The following is a 19,535-nucleotide window of genomic DNA, read 5'->3' on the forward strand; positions in this document are numbered from 1 at the left end:
TCAAGAATCATAAATGTTAACAGAGTTTATTTAGAGGAAATACAGTCGGACCTCCAATAAGCCTATATCTACATATATATGAAACCTTTCAAATGCTAGGCTAGCCAGTTTAGTTGCCATGTTGTCAGCAACAACCTGTGTTTTGGTTCAGCACTCACGACCGCCATAAGACTATCGCTCATGTGAACATACATGTATATTTAATGGTTTACTCTATTATACCAGGTCTATGGCATAAATAGATACTTCGCTATTCTATCAAGCAAAAAAACTGCATCGGACCATTACTGACAAGATAGCTAGAGTTTCAACTATAGCTGCTCAGAGATTTTATAACCATTTTAGCAACGTTTCATCTTTGCATCAGCGATGACTCTATTATGTTGTTCATTCCAGTCTGTGAAGCAGGATGGCAAAAATTACATGTATGTCAACCAGGCACAGAGCATCAAAACCTTTCAAATATTGTACGATGTTTGAGCGAGATCAGGGGTACCAAACCTTATTCAATAAACAAACAGTCCATAAACTACTCCATCCACACAAACGGGTGTAAGTGAGGCCGGTTTTGTATTGGTAATTGTTCTACTAGCCATGTAAAATAATTTCATTCAAGACTGGCTAGTTGTGACTGTGTGGATGTTTATGTCAGCTTTTTATAATTATAGCCAGCTTTCTATAATTATAGCCAAGTGACAAGAACTTATTCATATGTTAAAACTGTCATGTTGAACTACATACTCTTTTTATAAGAATACTAGCCTAATGTCTGGCGATGCACGGGTATTAAAAAATCAGCTTATAAACAGTGACAGGTAATGTAGTTGCCTGCCACTTGCCATTAGCCTGGCGCATTGCCAATGATTAATTTGAGTGAGTTACTATCGTGTTGCTAAACTTACTTATTAAAAGCCGTGAGAGCAAGCATTAGTGCCATTGCTTAATGCAGAGTGATATATGCGTAGTATTTTAACCGACATAATGACTCATATAGCCTAATGAATTCATTGCGTCTCGCGTAGCTTAATTGGTTAGGTTATCACCTGGTGAATGGGAGATTCCGAGATCAAATCCAGCACAAAGCGGATCTTTCTTCATTCCTACATTTTAATAGCTATAGATGGACACACCGAACGACAGCCTTTGAGTTTTTATATAGATACTGCAAATTGTTCAATTCATTCTACTACCCAAAAACCTATAACTCCTTAATAGTTTCATCAAAATCTCTCAAACAGCAATAAAATCGAGTCCTGCCAGCGCCTATATCATTTAAACCTTATTATACCGTGGCAGGTGGATTGATAAACCTATCCCTTCTTTACCTAAGCACCAGGGGAATGCTAGATTTCAAAAGCATTATCAGTTTTAGAACTTTATGTCTACAGCTGTTAATAACTAACTATATGTTTTTAAATGTAATTCTATTGAAAATCATTTACAAAAATAAATAAGATCAACATGTTTGTATCACAACAAAGCTTAACACAATTCAATCGACAGAGCAAGTTAACTTTACTTTTAAAGAAGCAAAAAACAATGGTATCGTGAAAATTTGGAGACTTGCCTTTGAAATAAGATGATTAACTTTCGTTTAGTAAACTATGTCATAGCAGACGTAAATATCTTAACTTCAGGGTTTCAATCTATCATTCATAGACAAGGTAGAACGTAGCAAACGACTTTACAAGTACATATCAGTAGCAGCAATCAAAGTAATATTTGTTTAAAAGTTGATATCTCACGTAACCATATCTGCAAATATGGTATCAAAAAAATGTTACAATCGAGGCGCGTTGGTCTGATAAAAGGCTTGGCAGTGCTGAGAGTGATTTTGAGGCCATACGAACTAATGCTATAGGTAAGAATAAATTAAAGTTCTAGAGAAAGACGAACAGCAAGATTCAAAAACTGAGTAAGGGTATTGAATCTATGTATATTTATAAATCTCAATGTTTTTCCGTTGGTCGTTTGCAGTTCGTGTGTCCAGTTATAACGATAAAGTTTTGGGAACGAAAAATTCGGTTCCCACTGGATTCTAACGCAAAACCCCCATGTCTGCAGACAGACGAGCCTACCCACTAAGCTACACGGCTACATTGGCTACAAATACAATGGAATCATTGTGGTCATACTAAATACATCAGTTAAAATATGCACGCCTAAAACGCTTGGGAAAATACTATTGGTTACTACCTAGCACACTTGAACACCATGATTGTTTTAGAGATCATTACGCATAACTTAACGATTATTAATCTGGCTTCCGACAAGGCTGTTATTATAGTAAACAGTTAGAGTAGCTCAAGTTACTAGCTTAAGTTACTCAAAATTCTTGGGTAATTATTTTATTACCTGTACAGCGTCGGGCATTTATTTAGTCTATATAAATACATATATATAAACTATATTCAGCTAGTCAAAGAATGAAAGACAAATTTATGTGACAAAAAAATAAGGCTACAACTACAGGATTATGATATAAAAGAAGAGCTATACCTGGTAGGGAGGTAGAGACCTGTTTCGAAGCTTCCAAAAACATCAACCTAAAACAGATTAGGGACTGAAAGACAGGTATCAAGCAGTGCTCTTATCTGTATCTGTCATTTGTATGATAACTGGATGAGTACATCTAGCGAAGTTCACAAACTCGATCGGAAAAAAGTATGTATGATCACAGAGCACTTGGGAGCGTGTAATGTCAGAACAGTGTGTAATGCAAATATTTTATGCCACAACCACAAGAGAGATCTAAAGCATAACAGACCCCCATATTTTCAATTTTTGGTTGATTGTGAGCCCACAACATTATTTTGGGGGTGAAAAATGTTTTAAGGCCATGAACTGGCTCTTCTAATGGCCACATTTAGTGTCAGTGTGCAAAGAAAAATATCAATTTTTCAAATTAGAAGTTTAACCATGATGCATTAAAAGTCAATACAAACTTATGATAGGAACAGTAAAGTCTGGAACATATCAGGGCCGCAGTGAAAAGGCTTGCAAAGTTCTGATGTTAGCAGAATTTCTACCATCCTGCCAATCACACTAAAATATAATAATCTTTCACCCTAGAAATTTATAATCAGTTTCTAAGAAGACGCTCGTTATACAAATTGTATGTTTCAAGCATTTGTTCGTAACAAGTTTTGTATTAAAAATTTTGATTTCAGGCTGCATTATACCTTACAGGATGAATTTATTCGCGGAGTTATATTTTGCGAAAATTGCCATTTCATGCATATTCACAGATTAATTTATTCGCGGCTGAAAACTGTCACTCTCTATGAAGAGTTAACTCTATTACGTCTACCAATAGAGTTAATCCTACGCATGCGCGCATTGAGTGTTTCGTTTTCTATTTAGCTTACAACTACGAGTCGATCATGCTAAGCTATAAATTTTTTGCTGCGTTCAGAGGTTTTTACGAATATTCATAGATTTGGAGGCCTTTGATGAACCAACAATTTGTGGTAAGTAATGAGTTTTTTCAAAACCATTTACTAAATTAGTTGAATTTTACTTTGGTTCTTCGGTATAACGCAATATTTATTTTTCCATCCTTACCACTTCATTATTTGTTTTAGTGTGAGAGAGAGATTTTTCATCATACACGCAAGCACAATGACTGCAAGGGTGATATATGTCATTCTTAAAAGATCACCAATTATTCAGGGAGGTCTGGAAATTGAGGTAGAAGTGACCGCAGCTACTTACGAGGAGAATACATCTGTTTAAAAAAAGAACAAAAACGCCTTTACGAGCACAAATCTTTGGCCAACCCGCAGAACTTTGCAATAGTAAGCCATGAGGAGAGTTCTCATGATAACTTCCTTACCAGCCATGTAGTAGCGAGAGAATCGCCTTTAACATCTACCCAAGACAGTGACAGCGATATAGAGCTGCTATTACCAAAATAACTAGTCAGAGAGCACCATTACACGCTAGTATTCACTTATCAAGAGTATCAGTTTAATTTTATTGCTCTAGATAACCGACTATATAGACTAAACTGTTTATATTTACTCCGTTCATCGTTTGTAAAATTGTATTTGTATTTGAAACATTTTATTTGTACACTCAAGTTTGTAATAAATTATAATATATCTATCTATACATGAAATAAAATATATAATTTAATCATGTTTGCTGCAGCGATATCAAGGAGTTGTTATCGATGAAGGGGTCTAGGTTGGCTGGTTGCTTCTCTGCCAATATTTCTGCCACGGTGAATATTACTACTTGTTTCTAGTTTTCGTAATCGGAGTAGGTTGTTTCATTCTCAATCTGCAGTAAACACAAAAAAGAAAAATATTATCAAGTGTTAAGGAAGTACAAAAACAATAGCTGAAGTATTTAATGAAAGCGATCAGTATTTAAACAAAAGAATTAACTAATGCAATTAATTATGAAAAAACATATCTGCACTGCAAAGCAAATACATACCATAATGTCCAGATCAGAATCATGATCGTCCTCAACTTCGGTATTAGATATTGATGGAGTTGATTTCAATGTAAAAAGACTAGGAGAGATTTTTTGCGATGACGAAGCCATGCGGAGTAACTTGTGAAAACCTTGAATAATTTTGTAAAGTTTGATGCAATGGCAATAAAACTCGAAGCCCGGCGATGATTTTAAAGAAGTTTTGGAACTCGGCTACGTTTAGTACTTCTGCCTAGTGCAGCGGTTCCCAATCTTTTTTTTGCTTTTACCCCTTTGCAAAAATTTCAAATACAAATTCCCCCTGGAAAAAGTGAAGTGTGAACCTATAGGCCTACTATATATTGTATTCACTGAAAGGGCTACACAGGTACATATATGTAGGTCAGCAGCATACATACATATACAGTATTTATTTGTTAAATAACTGAGAGTAGCATATATAGTAATAAATCACATCAACATTATTGTTATTCCGGTACACTCAACGGGTGTGGGGTGAGATTATGAGTTTTAACGAGACCACTCCTGCTGATGCCTCTATGCAAGTTTTCAAAAATCAGGCTTTGTTTCTATAATGCACATCTCAAGTCACTCTCAAGGTCAAGTCGATTTCTTTTCTCATGTTTAAGGTGCAGCATTGATGAATATCCTAGTACGCGTAGGATTTTCATCAATGCTGAAGGATTTTTACATGCAGCTAAATGGCATCAGAATCATTATTGCCTTTTTAGCAATGAGTAAAGAATTTTTTCTCGCTGAGAGCCAATACTGGTCAATAGACATTGATCTGAAATCATCCTTCAGTGCAGAAATGTTAACCAACTCAACAAACTCCTATTGTAGCTCCTCTAGAATTTCTTAAACAGTGCGTTGAAATGGATTTCGTGTGATGTTGAGCATCTTTTTTTTCTGAAGGTAGCTCAGGGAAGTAGCATCCAAATTCTATTATGAGATCGAACGGGTGTTCAGTAATGGTTGCCACTAGACTACCAAGAGCAGGTTTTGTGTTCCAATAATTCAGTGAGTGTGGGAAAGGATACCGTGTTCCCAGTGCAGGTTCGTGTATGCCACAGTACTAGCTTTGCTTTGAAATCATCAATGCTGTCATGAAAGGCAAAGAAATGATGATTTCTCCCTTGTAACTTCAAGTTCAACTTGTTTAGCTAGGCAAATGTATCAACCAGGTATGCAGTCTCAAATACATAGTTATCAGCTTTCATGGCTGCTAAAAGTTCATGCTGGCCTTTACTTTCAAGAAATTTCATAACCTCGGACATATGTAGCTCAAAGAGCCTGCCTAACATGTTTCCCTTGGACAACCACCTCACTTCAGTATGAAATAACAAAGTTGTAAACACGACATCACTTTCGGAACATAGTGCTGAGAACAATCTGGTACTTAGTGCTGATGCTTTGATGTAATTCACAACTGTTATGTTCACATCCAAGTTTGATTTCAACGCTTGTGGAAGAGTTGTTGATGCCAATGCTTCATGGTGAATGAAGCAATGCACTCCTTCTATATCAGGGTTCTTCTGCTTGATCTGTTTTACAAAGCCTGATCTACCTCCTAACATAGCATGTGCTCCATCAGTGCATACACTTATTAACTTCTCCCAACCTAACTTGGCCTTTTCAAGGAAATTTTCAACAATTTTTAACACATCTCTTGGTGAAGTTGTTCGAAGCAAGGGCTGACAAAACAGAAACTCCTCTCCAATGGATGTGTCATGCACATATCTACCATCCACCAGTAGCTGGGAAAGACTGGCAACATCAGATGACTCATCAAGTTGTATGGCTCAAAATAGGGATGCTTTATTCTTAGCAACTAATTTCTCTTCAATACTTGCTGCAATATCATCAATGCATCGCTTCACAGTGCTGTTGGATGGTGGGATGTCTTGAAATTTTTGCCCAGCTAGTTTTCAAAGTACTATTGATGCGTAGTCTAAAATACATGGCTTGATCAAGGTCTCTCCTATTGTATGTGCCTCTTTACACTGAGCAATACGGTAGGAAACAGCGTATGAAGCTGTAATAAGTGCATTACTATGAGCATAGAGATCTCCACTTGCATCAATTCGACTTCTCTTTACTTGCCGCTTTTTGGACTAAAAGTAATTCCGGTCGTTCTCAGCTAATGTGGGTAAATTTTTTGCGAGTTTTGCTTCAACTGAAAGAGTTTCATGGAGTCATTTGAGAAAGTTTTCAGGCATATCACACATTGCGGAGGCCGACGAACGTTTTTCATAAGATACGAAAACCCATAATCTAAGTAACTCTCAGTGTAGTATCGTTTCTTTGCCTTTGACATCTTGCACTAATTAGTAGTTGTAAAAATAAAGCGGCGGCTAAAAATTATAATAAACGATCTAGTATCTGTTTGTACAATAATAATCATCTGGACTGTATTAATATTTTTTATTTAATCTACTACTATAATAGATACATGATTATGTGACTTATTTGCAGAAAAGCAAGTAAGACAACATGAGTGAGAATAGGAAACAATAATGTGAGCATAGATGTAATTATACTTGTACAAAGAATCTTACAGATTCTTTTCTTTTACATGTGATGCAGTAGTTGACAAGTGAGTGTGTCCTTGTGTTAAATACATGTGCACTGTGAGCAGCACAATTTCAAACTAAGCCTTAGTTTGACCTTAGTTACTAAGGTCATTAATTAAGGTCAAGCTAGCTTATTGGAATTTTTCCAAATTGTTGGCAAAGATTATTACATTTACAGTAGCTAAATGCAGGCTGTATTACAATGAATGTACAGTAAAAGGTACTTGGTCTACTACCCCAGCCAGAATATACATGTGATAGAAGAGGAATGAGAACAGAAAACACATCTAGAATTCTGTTAAGGCTTAAAAGCGCATTCGTAAAATGTGAAATTATAAAAACTAAAATTCCCCCTTTAAAATGCCAAATACCCCCCTAGGGGGGAATTCCCCCAGGTTGGGAACCACTGGCCTAGTGGCTATTTTTGCGATGACGCCATTCTGCATATCTTGTGACAACCTTGAATAATTTTGTAAAGAAATGTGATGCATTGGCAATGGTGTTAGCTCAAAGCCCAGGCAATGATTTTAAAAATGTTTTGAAACTCAACTACGTTTAGTATTTATATTAAAAACCAGCCTAGCGGCTAGTTTTTAATTTGATGCAGTAGTTATTCTCCCTTGTGATTAAAAATAGAACTAATTATTCACGGAATTTTATAATTTGCGGAGTTGCCTGTTCGCGAAATCGCGAATTTTTATAACCAACGAATATTTTCATCTTGTAGGGTATCGATTTACAAATGCCCATAATTTTTGTTAAAAAGGGAGTTATTTAAAGAATGCAAAAGACCAAGGGACAGAAACATTTGTCATACCAAATTAGGCAGAAGCATGATCAAGTGCATTTGTTTGTAATTAGACATTTGTAGCTACATAGTAAAGCCTAGTACATGCATGCGCATTCAATAGTTCGATGTTGCATTATCATCCAACATTGGAGTACAAAAGAGCGTTCCAATATGATGTATGTCACTGCTCTTTCTTTCTGACAGACATACATACAAACATTGGCTACTCTTTGTGATACTGACATGATCAATGGTCACCTGGAAGGTATGGTCATCAATCAGCCTTGAACAATACTTGTGCTCAATGTTTAGGTTACTAAAGAAAAGTAGGTGCTAATGAAATAAGCCATCAGCTTTGTGGCGACTTCAGATCATAGATATTTAAAAAGTCCCCTTTTAGGGGAAGTTCCTTTTCAGCTGATAGACGGAATTTTTTTAAGAAATTGGGGGTTCCCTGTAAATAATCCATGTCTTCAACATCAACAGCTAACTACAAGCCACTTACACAAAGCTTGAAAAATGAAAGAACTTTGGATGAATATGATTGAATTAAACAATCCTTTAGCTAGCGGCGCATGTACCACACAAACCGCATACGTTTATGAGTGAAACCAATGCACAGGCAAAAAATCATGCAAGGGAACATTGAGTGCCGACAGACAGTTTGGGCATCACTGTTCTGGAGTGACTGTGTTTTCACTTTAAACTACTTTGTTCAGCTCGTTTCAGGTTTTGTTTTCGAACAGACTTGCTGACCATCAATTGATCAATTATAACAATGTGGTAGACTAAATATCGAGCACCCTTAATATACTCGACCAGCTAGTATCATCAGCATCTGTGTTATCGATATTTCTCCAGCCTGCTTTAGCTTTGTGAGCTGGACAATGAGTAACAAACAGCAAAATCTGTCTTAGCTACAACTGTCAGACAGTCAAAACGTAACTAAAACTCAAAAAGCTGATGTGAATCCGATTCTTTACACAGTTAAAACAAGGTCATTAAAGCAAGGAGTAAAAGAAAGTAGAGAATTATAAAACATAATATTATATTATATCAAAACAAAATTAGTAAAAAACTGCAAAGACCAAACTGCTGATACTAGAGCGGTTTGACATGAGAAGATATTTTCTGTTCAGAATCATGTTACTATGTCCATAATACTATTTTACAGAAGATTCCGGTGGATACCTCATCCTGCAAATTGCTCCCCATCACTACCAAAAACTAGCAAGGACTAGTTGCATAGAATTAGCCAGAATCAATGCAATGTGCAATTCTCCAAAGGAGATTTATAAAGTACAATGCAATTTAACATCTTCACCCTTTTTTAAAATCATTGTTTCCATGTAGCGATGATATGCAATCAGATATGTTTGCCTACAGCTTGCTTAGAATCAGTTGGCATGCAGTTTAACCATAATGGTTTGGTGTACGAGGGTGTGTTAAAATGTTCAGCCTAATTTGTGCGAGAGAACTTGATAGGTGGAATAGTAATAAAGGTATTTTTACTATTCTTCGTGTGATGTCATTTTAGTACCCTCTGCTAGTTCAAGTTCAAACTACTAGGTCTTGTGACAAAGAGCCAGAGCGTCATGATTACGTGCAGAGTAAGTTTTTCAGAAAATCTCAGTCAATAACCTATATAACTATTCCCTGATACATTAATTCAGTTCCATCTGATGAACCAAGTCCTTTGATCGCATCATGGAAACGTGCTGAATTAGTAGGCGAAGATTAAGAAAAAACAGCACTCCTTGCTATCATATCAAATTGATAAAGAAGTAGGAGAAAATGTTTCAACTAGCGAAAACATGAAACGATGAACAAAAAGCTAGTTAAAACTACGGTGCTGTATGATTTTTACAAACCTTCGTTAAGGAAGCATTACATTGTCTAAAAACTACTGCTTTTAGCCATGCAAGTCTCTTAAAAAAATTTAAAAATGGCTATTGAAAGTAAATAAACACAAGTTAAACCTGATTCACATTAGTCTCCGTTTACTATAGAAGGAAAACCTACATATGGAAATAATTTTGTCTAGAAGATGCCGGTTCAGTAAATGATAATAGCATTTACTACACCAGACCTTTATAAAGCTTTGTTCATATTCTGAGCTGTTAACGCATAAAATGTATGAGACAAATGAAAATGTTTGACAAAGCCATACATTTCTGTAGGTATATTATGTCTTTATTTTTGAATGGCGACTCGTGTGAACTAACAGTTGATCATGCGGGACAATTTAGCTCTACCATGCAAGTACCAATGCGTGCAGCAATAACTTCAGGTGATCTTGATAGCTTCATTACAGTTGGTGCACCTGTCGGTGTTCATTCAGCTTACTATCCCAGTGTCAATAATGTTTCTGTGATTTTGAAGGATGTTGGCAAAATTATGAGCAGAGGCTATAGTACAAGGGAAGGAAGTCTGACAACTAAACTAGATATATTGAAGACTAGTCCAATAACTACTCCATAATTCTTATATGAATGAACAAATTGTACATAAAATGGGAGACCTTACGCATCGGGTTGTCTGAGGTATACAAGAAAAAATGGATTAATTAGCAATCATAGATAATCGAAACCCTTAACAAGTTGTGCAACATCTATTGAGCCGGTTATTACAGAGCAAGTATGCAACGACTTATTGATATGCCCTCTTTTATTACCAGACTATGCATGTTGAGCTTAAGCAATGATATTTCCGAAGTATTGCATTTCTATAATAGTAATGCATGCCGTCAGTTGATTAGCGGCTCTCAGAAGTGGCATACAAAAAACAACATTAGTGTAATGGCTTGTTTGGGTCTTGTAACTGATAGAGAACTCTAGTCAACACTGACTAGGCCTTACCTCAACAGCCTAGCCATAATTAAGTAGCCTACATAAAACCATAACCATATTGTTCTTGCTTAGTAATCCTTCAAATTGTCCGGGAATAACACAGATTAACTTGATTTGATTCTTGGAAAGATATTTCTAGTTTTCTACAACTAATCAGTAAAACCTTTTCTCCACTTTTTGCACAACAATAGCATCGAACCGTAAATGATGCAGCCCGTGATCTAAGTACAATTACTGTCCTAATAAGTCAGTCATGCTGGACTAATTATACCAAACTCAATCCAGTCACATCCTCACTTATTTCAGAGTCATGTACTACTTACTTTAGCTTGAGGCCATAAGCTCTGAATTACTTCTTGTATTCTATTTACCACTTGTTTTCTCATATGTTTCTCTGCATCTGTAGGATCCATGTAGTCATAGAAATCTTTGATCTCCTCATGAAGCCTGTAACATGACAATACACTAATACGCAACATAAAAGTGTATTGGCCAGTGACGTCAAGTTGCCCACTTATCCCTATGAACTATATAAATGTGCACTCAGTAACTAGAATTAGGTAGTAACGAGCAACTGCGTTTTATAACTATGCTTTAGAAAAAAAAAACAATAACATCCCAATTTGCATGAAAATCGCGTCACAAATGTGGCAACTAAATAAAATCATGGAGTGGAGTTACCTATAACTATTTGCGATTTGTTTATTTCACATTTGAGGATGCTAGGTAACAAAAACATTAAATAAAAAATTGGACAGCTCAGACAAAAGAAAACTGACAAACGTAGATAGCAAAATCAGAAAAACAACATTTGAGAAAGCTACTAAGGGGGCTTATTGTTACTATCATCATCATTTTTTTCAACAAGCTTGACAAGACGATTCGCCATTGACTATAGCACCACCAAGATGGACGCATTAGTCGTGAATAACTTACCGTAGAAGCGTTTGTTCAGGATAACGTTTTCCAGTCTTTATCCATGGAATATGCTTGTTTTCTTCTAAAATCGGTAAGTTATTGGACCTACTTAGACCATACGTACTGGCTTTATTAGACGTGTCTCTTTTACCATAATCTTGTTTTCCATAAGTGTGACCTAGTTGTTTCAGCTCATGCCCTGATTTTGAAAGTGGAATGTAGTCTTGGCGCGAATCAAAAATACTTTGGTCTTCTTTTTTATGTTGAGTGCCGTGATGATTATTATTGGCGGTGTTATTTCTCATAATCAGATTGCCACTTTCTTGATTTAGTCCAATTGAGGTTTCCCAAATATCCAGCCAGTGCTTATAAGCAGGTCCTATTTGTTCTGGTGTAGCCCACGCAATTCGTGGATCCATAAAACCTCACAAGATTTGTAAAACGCTGTAAATTTTTCAAGTCCTCATGCAAATGCCTAGCTAGGATGGATCTTCAAATTGAAATGTAACGATTCGCACTGCACATGCGCATTTTATCTATGCTTAAATACCTCTCGAGTAAAAGACATTACCTGTCTGTTAAAAGCTGTAAGAGAGACTTGGGGAATTTTGCGGCGTAGAGGAAGTAACTCCAATCAATTCGTCTTAAGGATTCAATACAAATACACCAAGTACTGTATGGTGAAACATTTTATGTAGCCTAATCACCTCACGCTTTTAGAAGAGTGGTATGCTTGGTAAAAACAATTTTTTATGCGAGCTACAATAGAAGAGTATCTACTCATGAGAAATTTTTAGCAATCTGCCGAACTATAACAATTTAGATACATCTGAAAATCATATAAAATTGTTTACATCTCCTTGATTCATCGAGGTCAATTTAACTATATAAATACTTAGCAGATGAAGACTTTGAGTGTTTGGTATTCGATTTGATGAGAAATATCAAAGCACAAACCCAAGCAATGCGCAGCATTCAAATTGGTTCTAAGAAAAGCTTGCGAGACTTCTAATTTTCGATCGGGGTAATCCAAAGTGTATAGAACTTGATAGGTAGTTCTTATATTAATGTCGATAAATTAAGACCATTCTGGTGGCATTTATTTTCCACTAAGAAAAACATTTTGGTAAATAATCAGACTCAACCAAATTTTAAATCATTGCTAGAACAGTTTTGGACAACAGAGAATCAACAAACAAGGAAAACCGTCTGGTAACTCTAGACCCAATGGTAGAGTTCTCAACAGCAACAATTGTTAGCTGGCTATAGCCCAGCTTTTGAGTTTTAGTCAAAAGAAAGCACCTCTCAAAAAACACATTTTTTTAAAGAACATTAGTTAAACTGTTATAGCAGACCAGAAAAATAATTGTGCTGAAGGTTGTTCAAAATCCTAAAAACACAGGTAAATTCTTATTAGTCTTGTGGAGGCATAATGATTGCTCGAAGACAATTACATTATCTCTGCTAAGTAATGTTTCAACAAAGACAAGTGTGTATTAAAATTGTCTTAAAATTAAGCTTGTCATTCTAGTTGCTTTAGTTAGAAATTTTCCTAAATAATTATAGGAAGATTTGAGAATTATAGTGAATGCCTAACTCGTTATAAATGGAAGCTGGGACATTTAGCATATTGATGGCATTACACGAATACAATAGTGTGGCCGTCAATATTTTGGAATGTAGTAATTCAACTTAAAACAACTCTTGTATGTATCGATACATGAAGTTGTACTTTATTACATTCAATAGTCACAAAAATGTAAAACCATAATAATTAGGCTGACAATCCATCATGCCAAAGATAATGATTCAAAACTTACATTGACCTAGTTAACAAATAAATACAAACACTGTCATATTATTACATCATAACGATACTAATAGAAGTGTTATGCTACAAACTATGCTGTTTTATAACACCGGTTTTGTGAATCTGTTGTCCAACAATCTTCCATAACTCATCTTTCTCTGCTGGAGATACTGAGGTCATAATTGAACCAATTCCCCTTTCAATATAGCAACCCGTTTCATATGGCATGTGTTCAACCAATGCACAGTTGATGATTGGCACAGCTCCCTGGTCAATTGTTCGGAAAAATAATGGAGTAAATAAACGGCGTTGTATAAATTGGAGAGGCGCGCAAACACGCTCGTAGAGTGATGAGGCCACGATACCCGGATGAACTGAATAACTTTGAATCTTTGAGTTTAGGCGCTTCAATTGTTGAGCCAATGAGAGGGTGTATAGAATAATTCCAAGTTTTGACATGGCATACGCGAGATGACTAGAGTAAAATGGTAGGTTTGAGAAGAATTGTCCAGAAAAAAGCAAGGAAATGGGAGCAATCCGATGGACAGATGATGCTACATTAACAATACGGGGATGTTCAGAAAGGTTCAGCTGAGGCAAGAGCAGCTTGGTAAGTTTAACATGTCCAAGCAGGTTGACACCAATGTGCCCTTCAAAACCTTGTTCCGTCTCAAAGTATGGATGCAGCATAATGCCAGCATTGTTGATCAAATAATCTAAACGTTCAAACATAGTTCGGAATGTAGTAACCGATTCCTCTATTGAATGAAATGAATCGAGATGCAAGGGGATGTACAGAAGAGTCCCGTTGTAAATGTAGACTTGAAGCTCAGCCTTTGCGTCCTCTGTGAATGGATGAGGACCCGCGGCGCAAACAGTCATCCCCAGACTACAGAGCTTCCTTGTCACTGCCATGCCTATGGTTAAAAGGTATTCACGGTATATATACCTTTAAAATTTTGGCCTTTGGTGAATCTGATAAAACAGTTAGAGATTGGGTGGAAACCTTTAGACAACTTTAGTAACAAAAGATGCAATGATATGAGGTTTTTATTACAAAGCTAAGAGTTGTTGCCCCACGCTATTAAAGAGAAACAAAGTAAAGATTGAGTTAAGGCTAGTCATGTACTATTAGCATAAAAGCTATAACACGTGAAAAGACCTAAAAACCCAACAGGAACAGATATGAAAGCGAATATACTACAACACACCTATCCCAGATGTACCTCCTGTGACGAAAGCCACTTTTGCCGACAAATCCATACCGTGTATTGAACTGTGATATGCCACATCTTCGAATAGCTGAGTAATCATCTCAGCAAATCCGAGGATGTACAAGTGACACAAGAAGTAAAGTTTGATGAAAAGCTGTCGTAGCTGATCCACAACTCTCATCACCATTCATTTAACACAACTACAAATATTAATAGATAACTAATTAGCAATCCTGTAATGCTTAATTCTTGTAACTATAACTCCACATCTCAAAATATTATATGACACACATTTACACTTTCAAGTGTAGAAATTTAAAAAAATTAAAAATACACATTTCAAATTTTGGGTGAAGAAATTGTGACGGTAATCTATATATATCTCAGAGTTTGTGTGTCCTTTGATATGTCCAGTTACAGCTATTAAAATCTTGGAATGAAACGCTCACTGCTGCTGGAACTGAACTCACGAGATTACAACCGCAAGGTTCAAACCACGCATTTAACCGCTTAGCTATTATACATACTATACATACTATAAAAATACATACTATATATACAGTCCTTAGAATTTCATTGCTCTTATCATGTACCATATAACGGTGTGCACACACTAAATGTGCACTTTTAATTATTAACTGATATTACCTTTTGCATTTGTTATTTTTTGAAATTCTTTAAAAACTAATTTTTGCTACCATTATCTATTTTTTTAATTTGTAATTTTTAAATGTGTCGTTTCATTTTCAAATGTTCATTACACTTTTATTTCGGTTTATCATAAGGTTCGATTGTTAAATCGGTCAAGGCTAATACTTTTCATGTGAACAATTGTATTATCTCGAGTACGAATAGCTTCTACATTCATTCTCCGTTTGGTCAGACAAAGAAAGTCCGATATCTTATTTTTACATTTGTACCAGTATCGAAAGGTACTAGTATCGCTGTTTTTAAAGTTTGGATGGATAGCTTCTGGTGACAGTAACTGTAACCTTTTTTATATACACACACACACTTCTATGCAAGAATTATTATTATTATTAATTCCACATATTCAGGATTTTTATTTTGTTTTCTCAGATTCGTATTCATTGTATCATTACTAAATCAACTTTTATTGTAATCGTAGCAAAACAGACTTAATTTAGCTATTACTTGCTAAGTATTTCACATTTACATTCAAACACCTTTATAGTTGTTTTATTTTGTTTCTTAATTTATTTAACCCGCACAAAACATTTTCCTCATCATATGAAGTTTAAAAGTTACAGTTGTTTGACAAAGTTTGAAAACCTTTACAGTTATTTGATTCTTTCTCTTAAATTATTTAAACTGCACAAAACAATTTTCTCATGATATGAAGTTTGAAAGTTGGAATGGTAACTGTTGTTACATGTTAAGCAAAAATAAATTTTTTGTGCAATGACTTTTATTACCCGGGCAACGCTGGGCACTCATTTGGCCTAAAGATAAAATGGCTCTGATATACCAGTTTTTCAGATCTATGATACATGATTTCTGTCTCTTTACTCATTTTTCTGTTCTGGCATGAAACAAAAACATTATTTTGTTGCTGATTATTAATGCCAATAAAAGGTTATACCTACATACATGAAAAAAGAAGTATGATAATCTTCGTTGCAAATGATTTAAAATTTTGCACAAATAGAATAGCTCGATTAGTCATCACTAATCCAATGAATGCACTAATATAATGACAGCTGTACTACTCCAATGACAGTACTACTCCAATGACAGTACTACTCCAATGACAGCACTAATCCAATGACAATACTAATCCAACGACAGTACTCATCCAATTACAATACTAATCTAATTACAGCACTAATCCAATGACAGTACTAATCCAATGACAGTAGCTACTAATCCAATGACAGTACTAATCTAATGACAGCACTAATACAATTACAGCACTAATACAATAATAACACTGATCCAATCCAGTACTAATCTAATTACAGAACTAATCCAATGAAAATACTAATCCAATTACCTCACTAATCCAATGACAATACTAATCCAATTACAGCACTAATCCAAGAACATCACTAATTCAATAACAGCGCTAATCCAATCACAGTAATAATCCAATGACAGTACTAATCCAATGACAGTACTAACCCAATGGCAGCACCAAACCAATGACAGCATTAATACAATGGCAGTACTAATCCAATGATAGCACTAATCCAATTACAACACTAATCCAATTACATCATTATTCCAATTAAATGACTAATCCAATGACAGCGCTAATCCAATGACAGTACTAATCTAATGACAGTGCGCTCAAAGATGTGCGCTCCCCATCAAATTATCGGTCTATCAAACCGGTGAAGTTGATCAACAAAAGGAGAAAAGTTGTCAATGCCAACCAATAATACTGCAGTTACGGTACAGCCCACAAATTAAAAAGTCAAGTCTAGTTCTTTTACTTTTGTATGACCAAAGAGGTGAGTTTGGAAAGATCTTGGAACAGATCTGGCAATTCACATGTATTTTAACACAGGTTGTGTGTTGTAAAATCTTTATAACGTAGACACTTCTGGAACAGATTATTTACGTTGTAGAAGCGCCTACTGTATATGTACGATGGGAGCTGTTGTACTAGTATTTTTATAACAAAAGTTTTTCTTTTAGAGAAAACGCATTTTGCATAGCGCAAGTTCACTTTGATAACTTTTACTAAGCAGTGGTAAGACTTAACCATACTTTCCTTACTTGATTCGCTTATAAGCTTTCAAACATCGACAAAGCCTGCCTCATTCTTGTACATAGACCACAGCATTCTAATACATTTGTGACTTATGTATGATTGGGTTGTCAGAGCTTGGGCTACATTAATGTCGGACACCTCAACAGGTACAAGAAGGGGTACTCTAAAAAGATGAGCGCTCGAAATAATGATTATACGAGTATTCTCCAAAAGGTAGTTAACAAAACTGTAGAGAGATTTCTAGAGATGACAGTGATGAAAGAATTTTTTTAGATACAGCGCAGGACATACTGGGTATTGTAGAGAAAGAGCCTCTTATAATTAGAAATGTAGTGACTATGCGATGAAGATTTATCCTGCTAATAATTGCTTCTCTTGCAGTAAATGAGGTTTTTTCACCATCAAATTGCAGAGATTCGTATTGAGATGCATGGTACAGTAGGTGGCTTGGCAAAAGGTATGACAGACGCAGTAAGTGTTATATGATAGGATTTGCTGGGGGGGGTGGGCCCAGGCTACATTTACGTCTGAGGTAATGGCAGTTGCAGGTAGTCACAGCAATCATGATAAGTTGATGAAGCCAGGGGATTGAGTAGTAAAACTAGTATATAAGCGAGTAGAAACGAATATACACCCTTGTTTGAGACTACTCTGTGTAAATAACTTCTTTTCACACAACAGTAGGAGACATGAAAGTAGTATCAGTAGGCAATGGGGTAGCTGCAGCAGTAGTTATGAAGAGTATGGCAAGTGAAAAAGCTAAAAAAAAAGGTCCAGCAGAGTACGATATAACAGTAGTTTATGAATAGGTAATAACTATCCAAGTGATAAGAAAAAGATGTAGTAGATCAAGATACTACAATGTGAACCAATATAGTAGCCGAGAGAGAGATAGATGAAGAGAATGTACTTGGAAAGCAAGATGAAAATGGAGAGATGTACAATGATAATAAAATTGATAGCAATGCATTTCTCATGTAATGAGATCAGCAATTCACCTTCATAACACGTTCACACAACCTTTCATTTCGACGAAGGCTAACTGGACTTTCGGGCGACCGTCAATAGGGCGACAAACACTTAGGCGACACTTCCAATTTAAAAGGCGACAACTTCAGACGGAAAGGCGACAAACTGGTTTGCTCTTTGGTTGAAGGCTTGTCAATGTCAAAGGCCTGTCACTCACCGACTTGTTTGAAAATATTACATAAATTCAGTTGTATACGGACATGCGGGGTGCGATTTTTGTAATACAGTACGCCTTCCACTTTTTTTTCTCGTCGCCGTATTTCGCACTGCCTATACTATACATACATGTACTTGGCATTACTACGATACCGATGTAATGACAAACTCGAAAATCTAGTCGTGAATTTGTCTATTCGACTGCCGCCAATTAGACCAGCTAACTAGGTTTTGCTGTACGCAGCGCGGCGAAACGACGACATTCCGCAACTTGCCGGAGTCTTAGAACAAATGCCGACTTTATCTCGCCTGAACGTCACCTGTAATAGTCCCGTGCCTGCGATGCTGAATTGTAAAATATTAGAAAACAGCCAACAGAAGTTTTTTAATTACTTTAACATAGTAAATGTAACATTAATTAACTAAACCAAAGCTTTTGAAAACTGAAAACTTGCCATTTTCAGTGAAAATGTTGAAAAACATAGTTGTATTATTTCACAACGCGCAATCATAATTTTATAATTACTACGCCTTGTTAAACTATGAGTGATTCGGTTTGTCAATAGTGCGTACAGGCTCGTATTCTCTAGAGCGGCTGGGTAGCTGAGCTGCCACAACTTTTTAGGAACTTATAACGGCTAAGTACTAAGAATTGCAGTCTAAGCTCATTCACTTGGAATTTCCAACTACTACCGGTAATTACGAGCGCCAGTTGTGCTCTGGTGCAACTAGCGACGAGGCTCACTAATCTAGTACATGTATTGGTTTTGCTTGTCACTGATGCAGTGAGTGAGAGATCCTTTACTACATTGAATCAAATCAAAACAGTGGTGAGGAGCACTATCGAGCAGGCTCGTCTAAATAATCTTCTAATATTACACATATACATGTATAAAGATGTTGAAATACATGTAGATACAGAAACAGTTGTAAAAGATTTCTGCCATGGACACATTGACAGAACAAACGCTATTGCAATAAAGAAGTGATAGCTCTTGTTTTTTCAATGTTTTTTA

At 35.9% G+C, this 19,535-nt stretch overlaps 2 protein-coding genes across 4 annotated transcripts in view; both read right to left on the reverse strand.

Moving 5' to 3' along the window:
- Nucleotides 1–12,053, reverse strand: part of LOC137387251 (terminal nucleotidyltransferase 4B-like) — a 43,728-nt gene extending 31,675 nt beyond the window's left edge. Inside the window, exons 1-3 of the mRNA XM_068073594.1 lie at nucleotides 11,592–12,053; nucleotides 10,979–11,102; nucleotides 2,500–2,546 (exon numbers count right to left, since the gene is read on the reverse strand). Coding sequence (XP_067929695.1) covers nucleotides 2,500–2,546; nucleotides 10,979–11,102; nucleotides 11,592–11,992 — 572 coding nt within the window. The 5' untranslated portion in view covers nucleotides 11,993–12,053. The remainder of the gene's footprint in view (nucleotides 1–2,499; nucleotides 2,547–10,978; nucleotides 11,103–11,591) is intronic.
- A 1,224-nt stretch (nucleotides 12,054–13,277) lies between these two features.
- Nucleotides 13,278–18,377, reverse strand: LOC137387256 (retinol dehydrogenase 12-like). Of its 3 annotated transcripts, XM_068073599.1 has the most exons (4): nucleotides 18,333–18,367; nucleotides 17,340–17,497; nucleotides 14,595–14,797; nucleotides 13,278–14,300 (listed from the first exon to the last, which is right to left on the reverse strand). In XM_068073599.1, exons 3-4 carry the CDS (start codon nucleotides 14,782–14,784, stop codon nucleotides 13,468–13,470), a joined length of 1,023 nt encoding a protein of 340 aa, XP_067929700.1. In that variant the 5' UTR covers nucleotides 14,785–14,797; nucleotides 17,340–17,497; nucleotides 18,333–18,367; the 3' UTR covers nucleotides 13,278–13,467. The 3 variants fall into 3 exon arrangements, with proteins under 3 accessions (XP_067929700.1, XP_067929702.1, XP_067929699.1); XM_068073601.1 differs by lacking the exon at nucleotides 17,340–17,497 and having other exon boundaries at nucleotides 14,610–14,797; nucleotides 18,333–18,377; XM_068073598.1 differs by lacking the exon at nucleotides 17,340–17,497 and having other exon boundaries at nucleotides 18,333–18,377.
- Between the last annotated feature and the right edge of the window lie 1,158 nt (nucleotides 18,378–19,535).

The sequence above is a fragment of the Watersipora subatra genome, chromosome 2, assembly GCF_963576615.1.
Source record: "Watersipora subatra chromosome 2, tzWatSuba1.1, whole genome shotgun sequence".
Lineage (NCBI taxonomy): Eukaryota > Metazoa > Bryozoa > Gymnolaemata > Cheilostomatida > Watersiporidae > Watersipora > Watersipora subatra.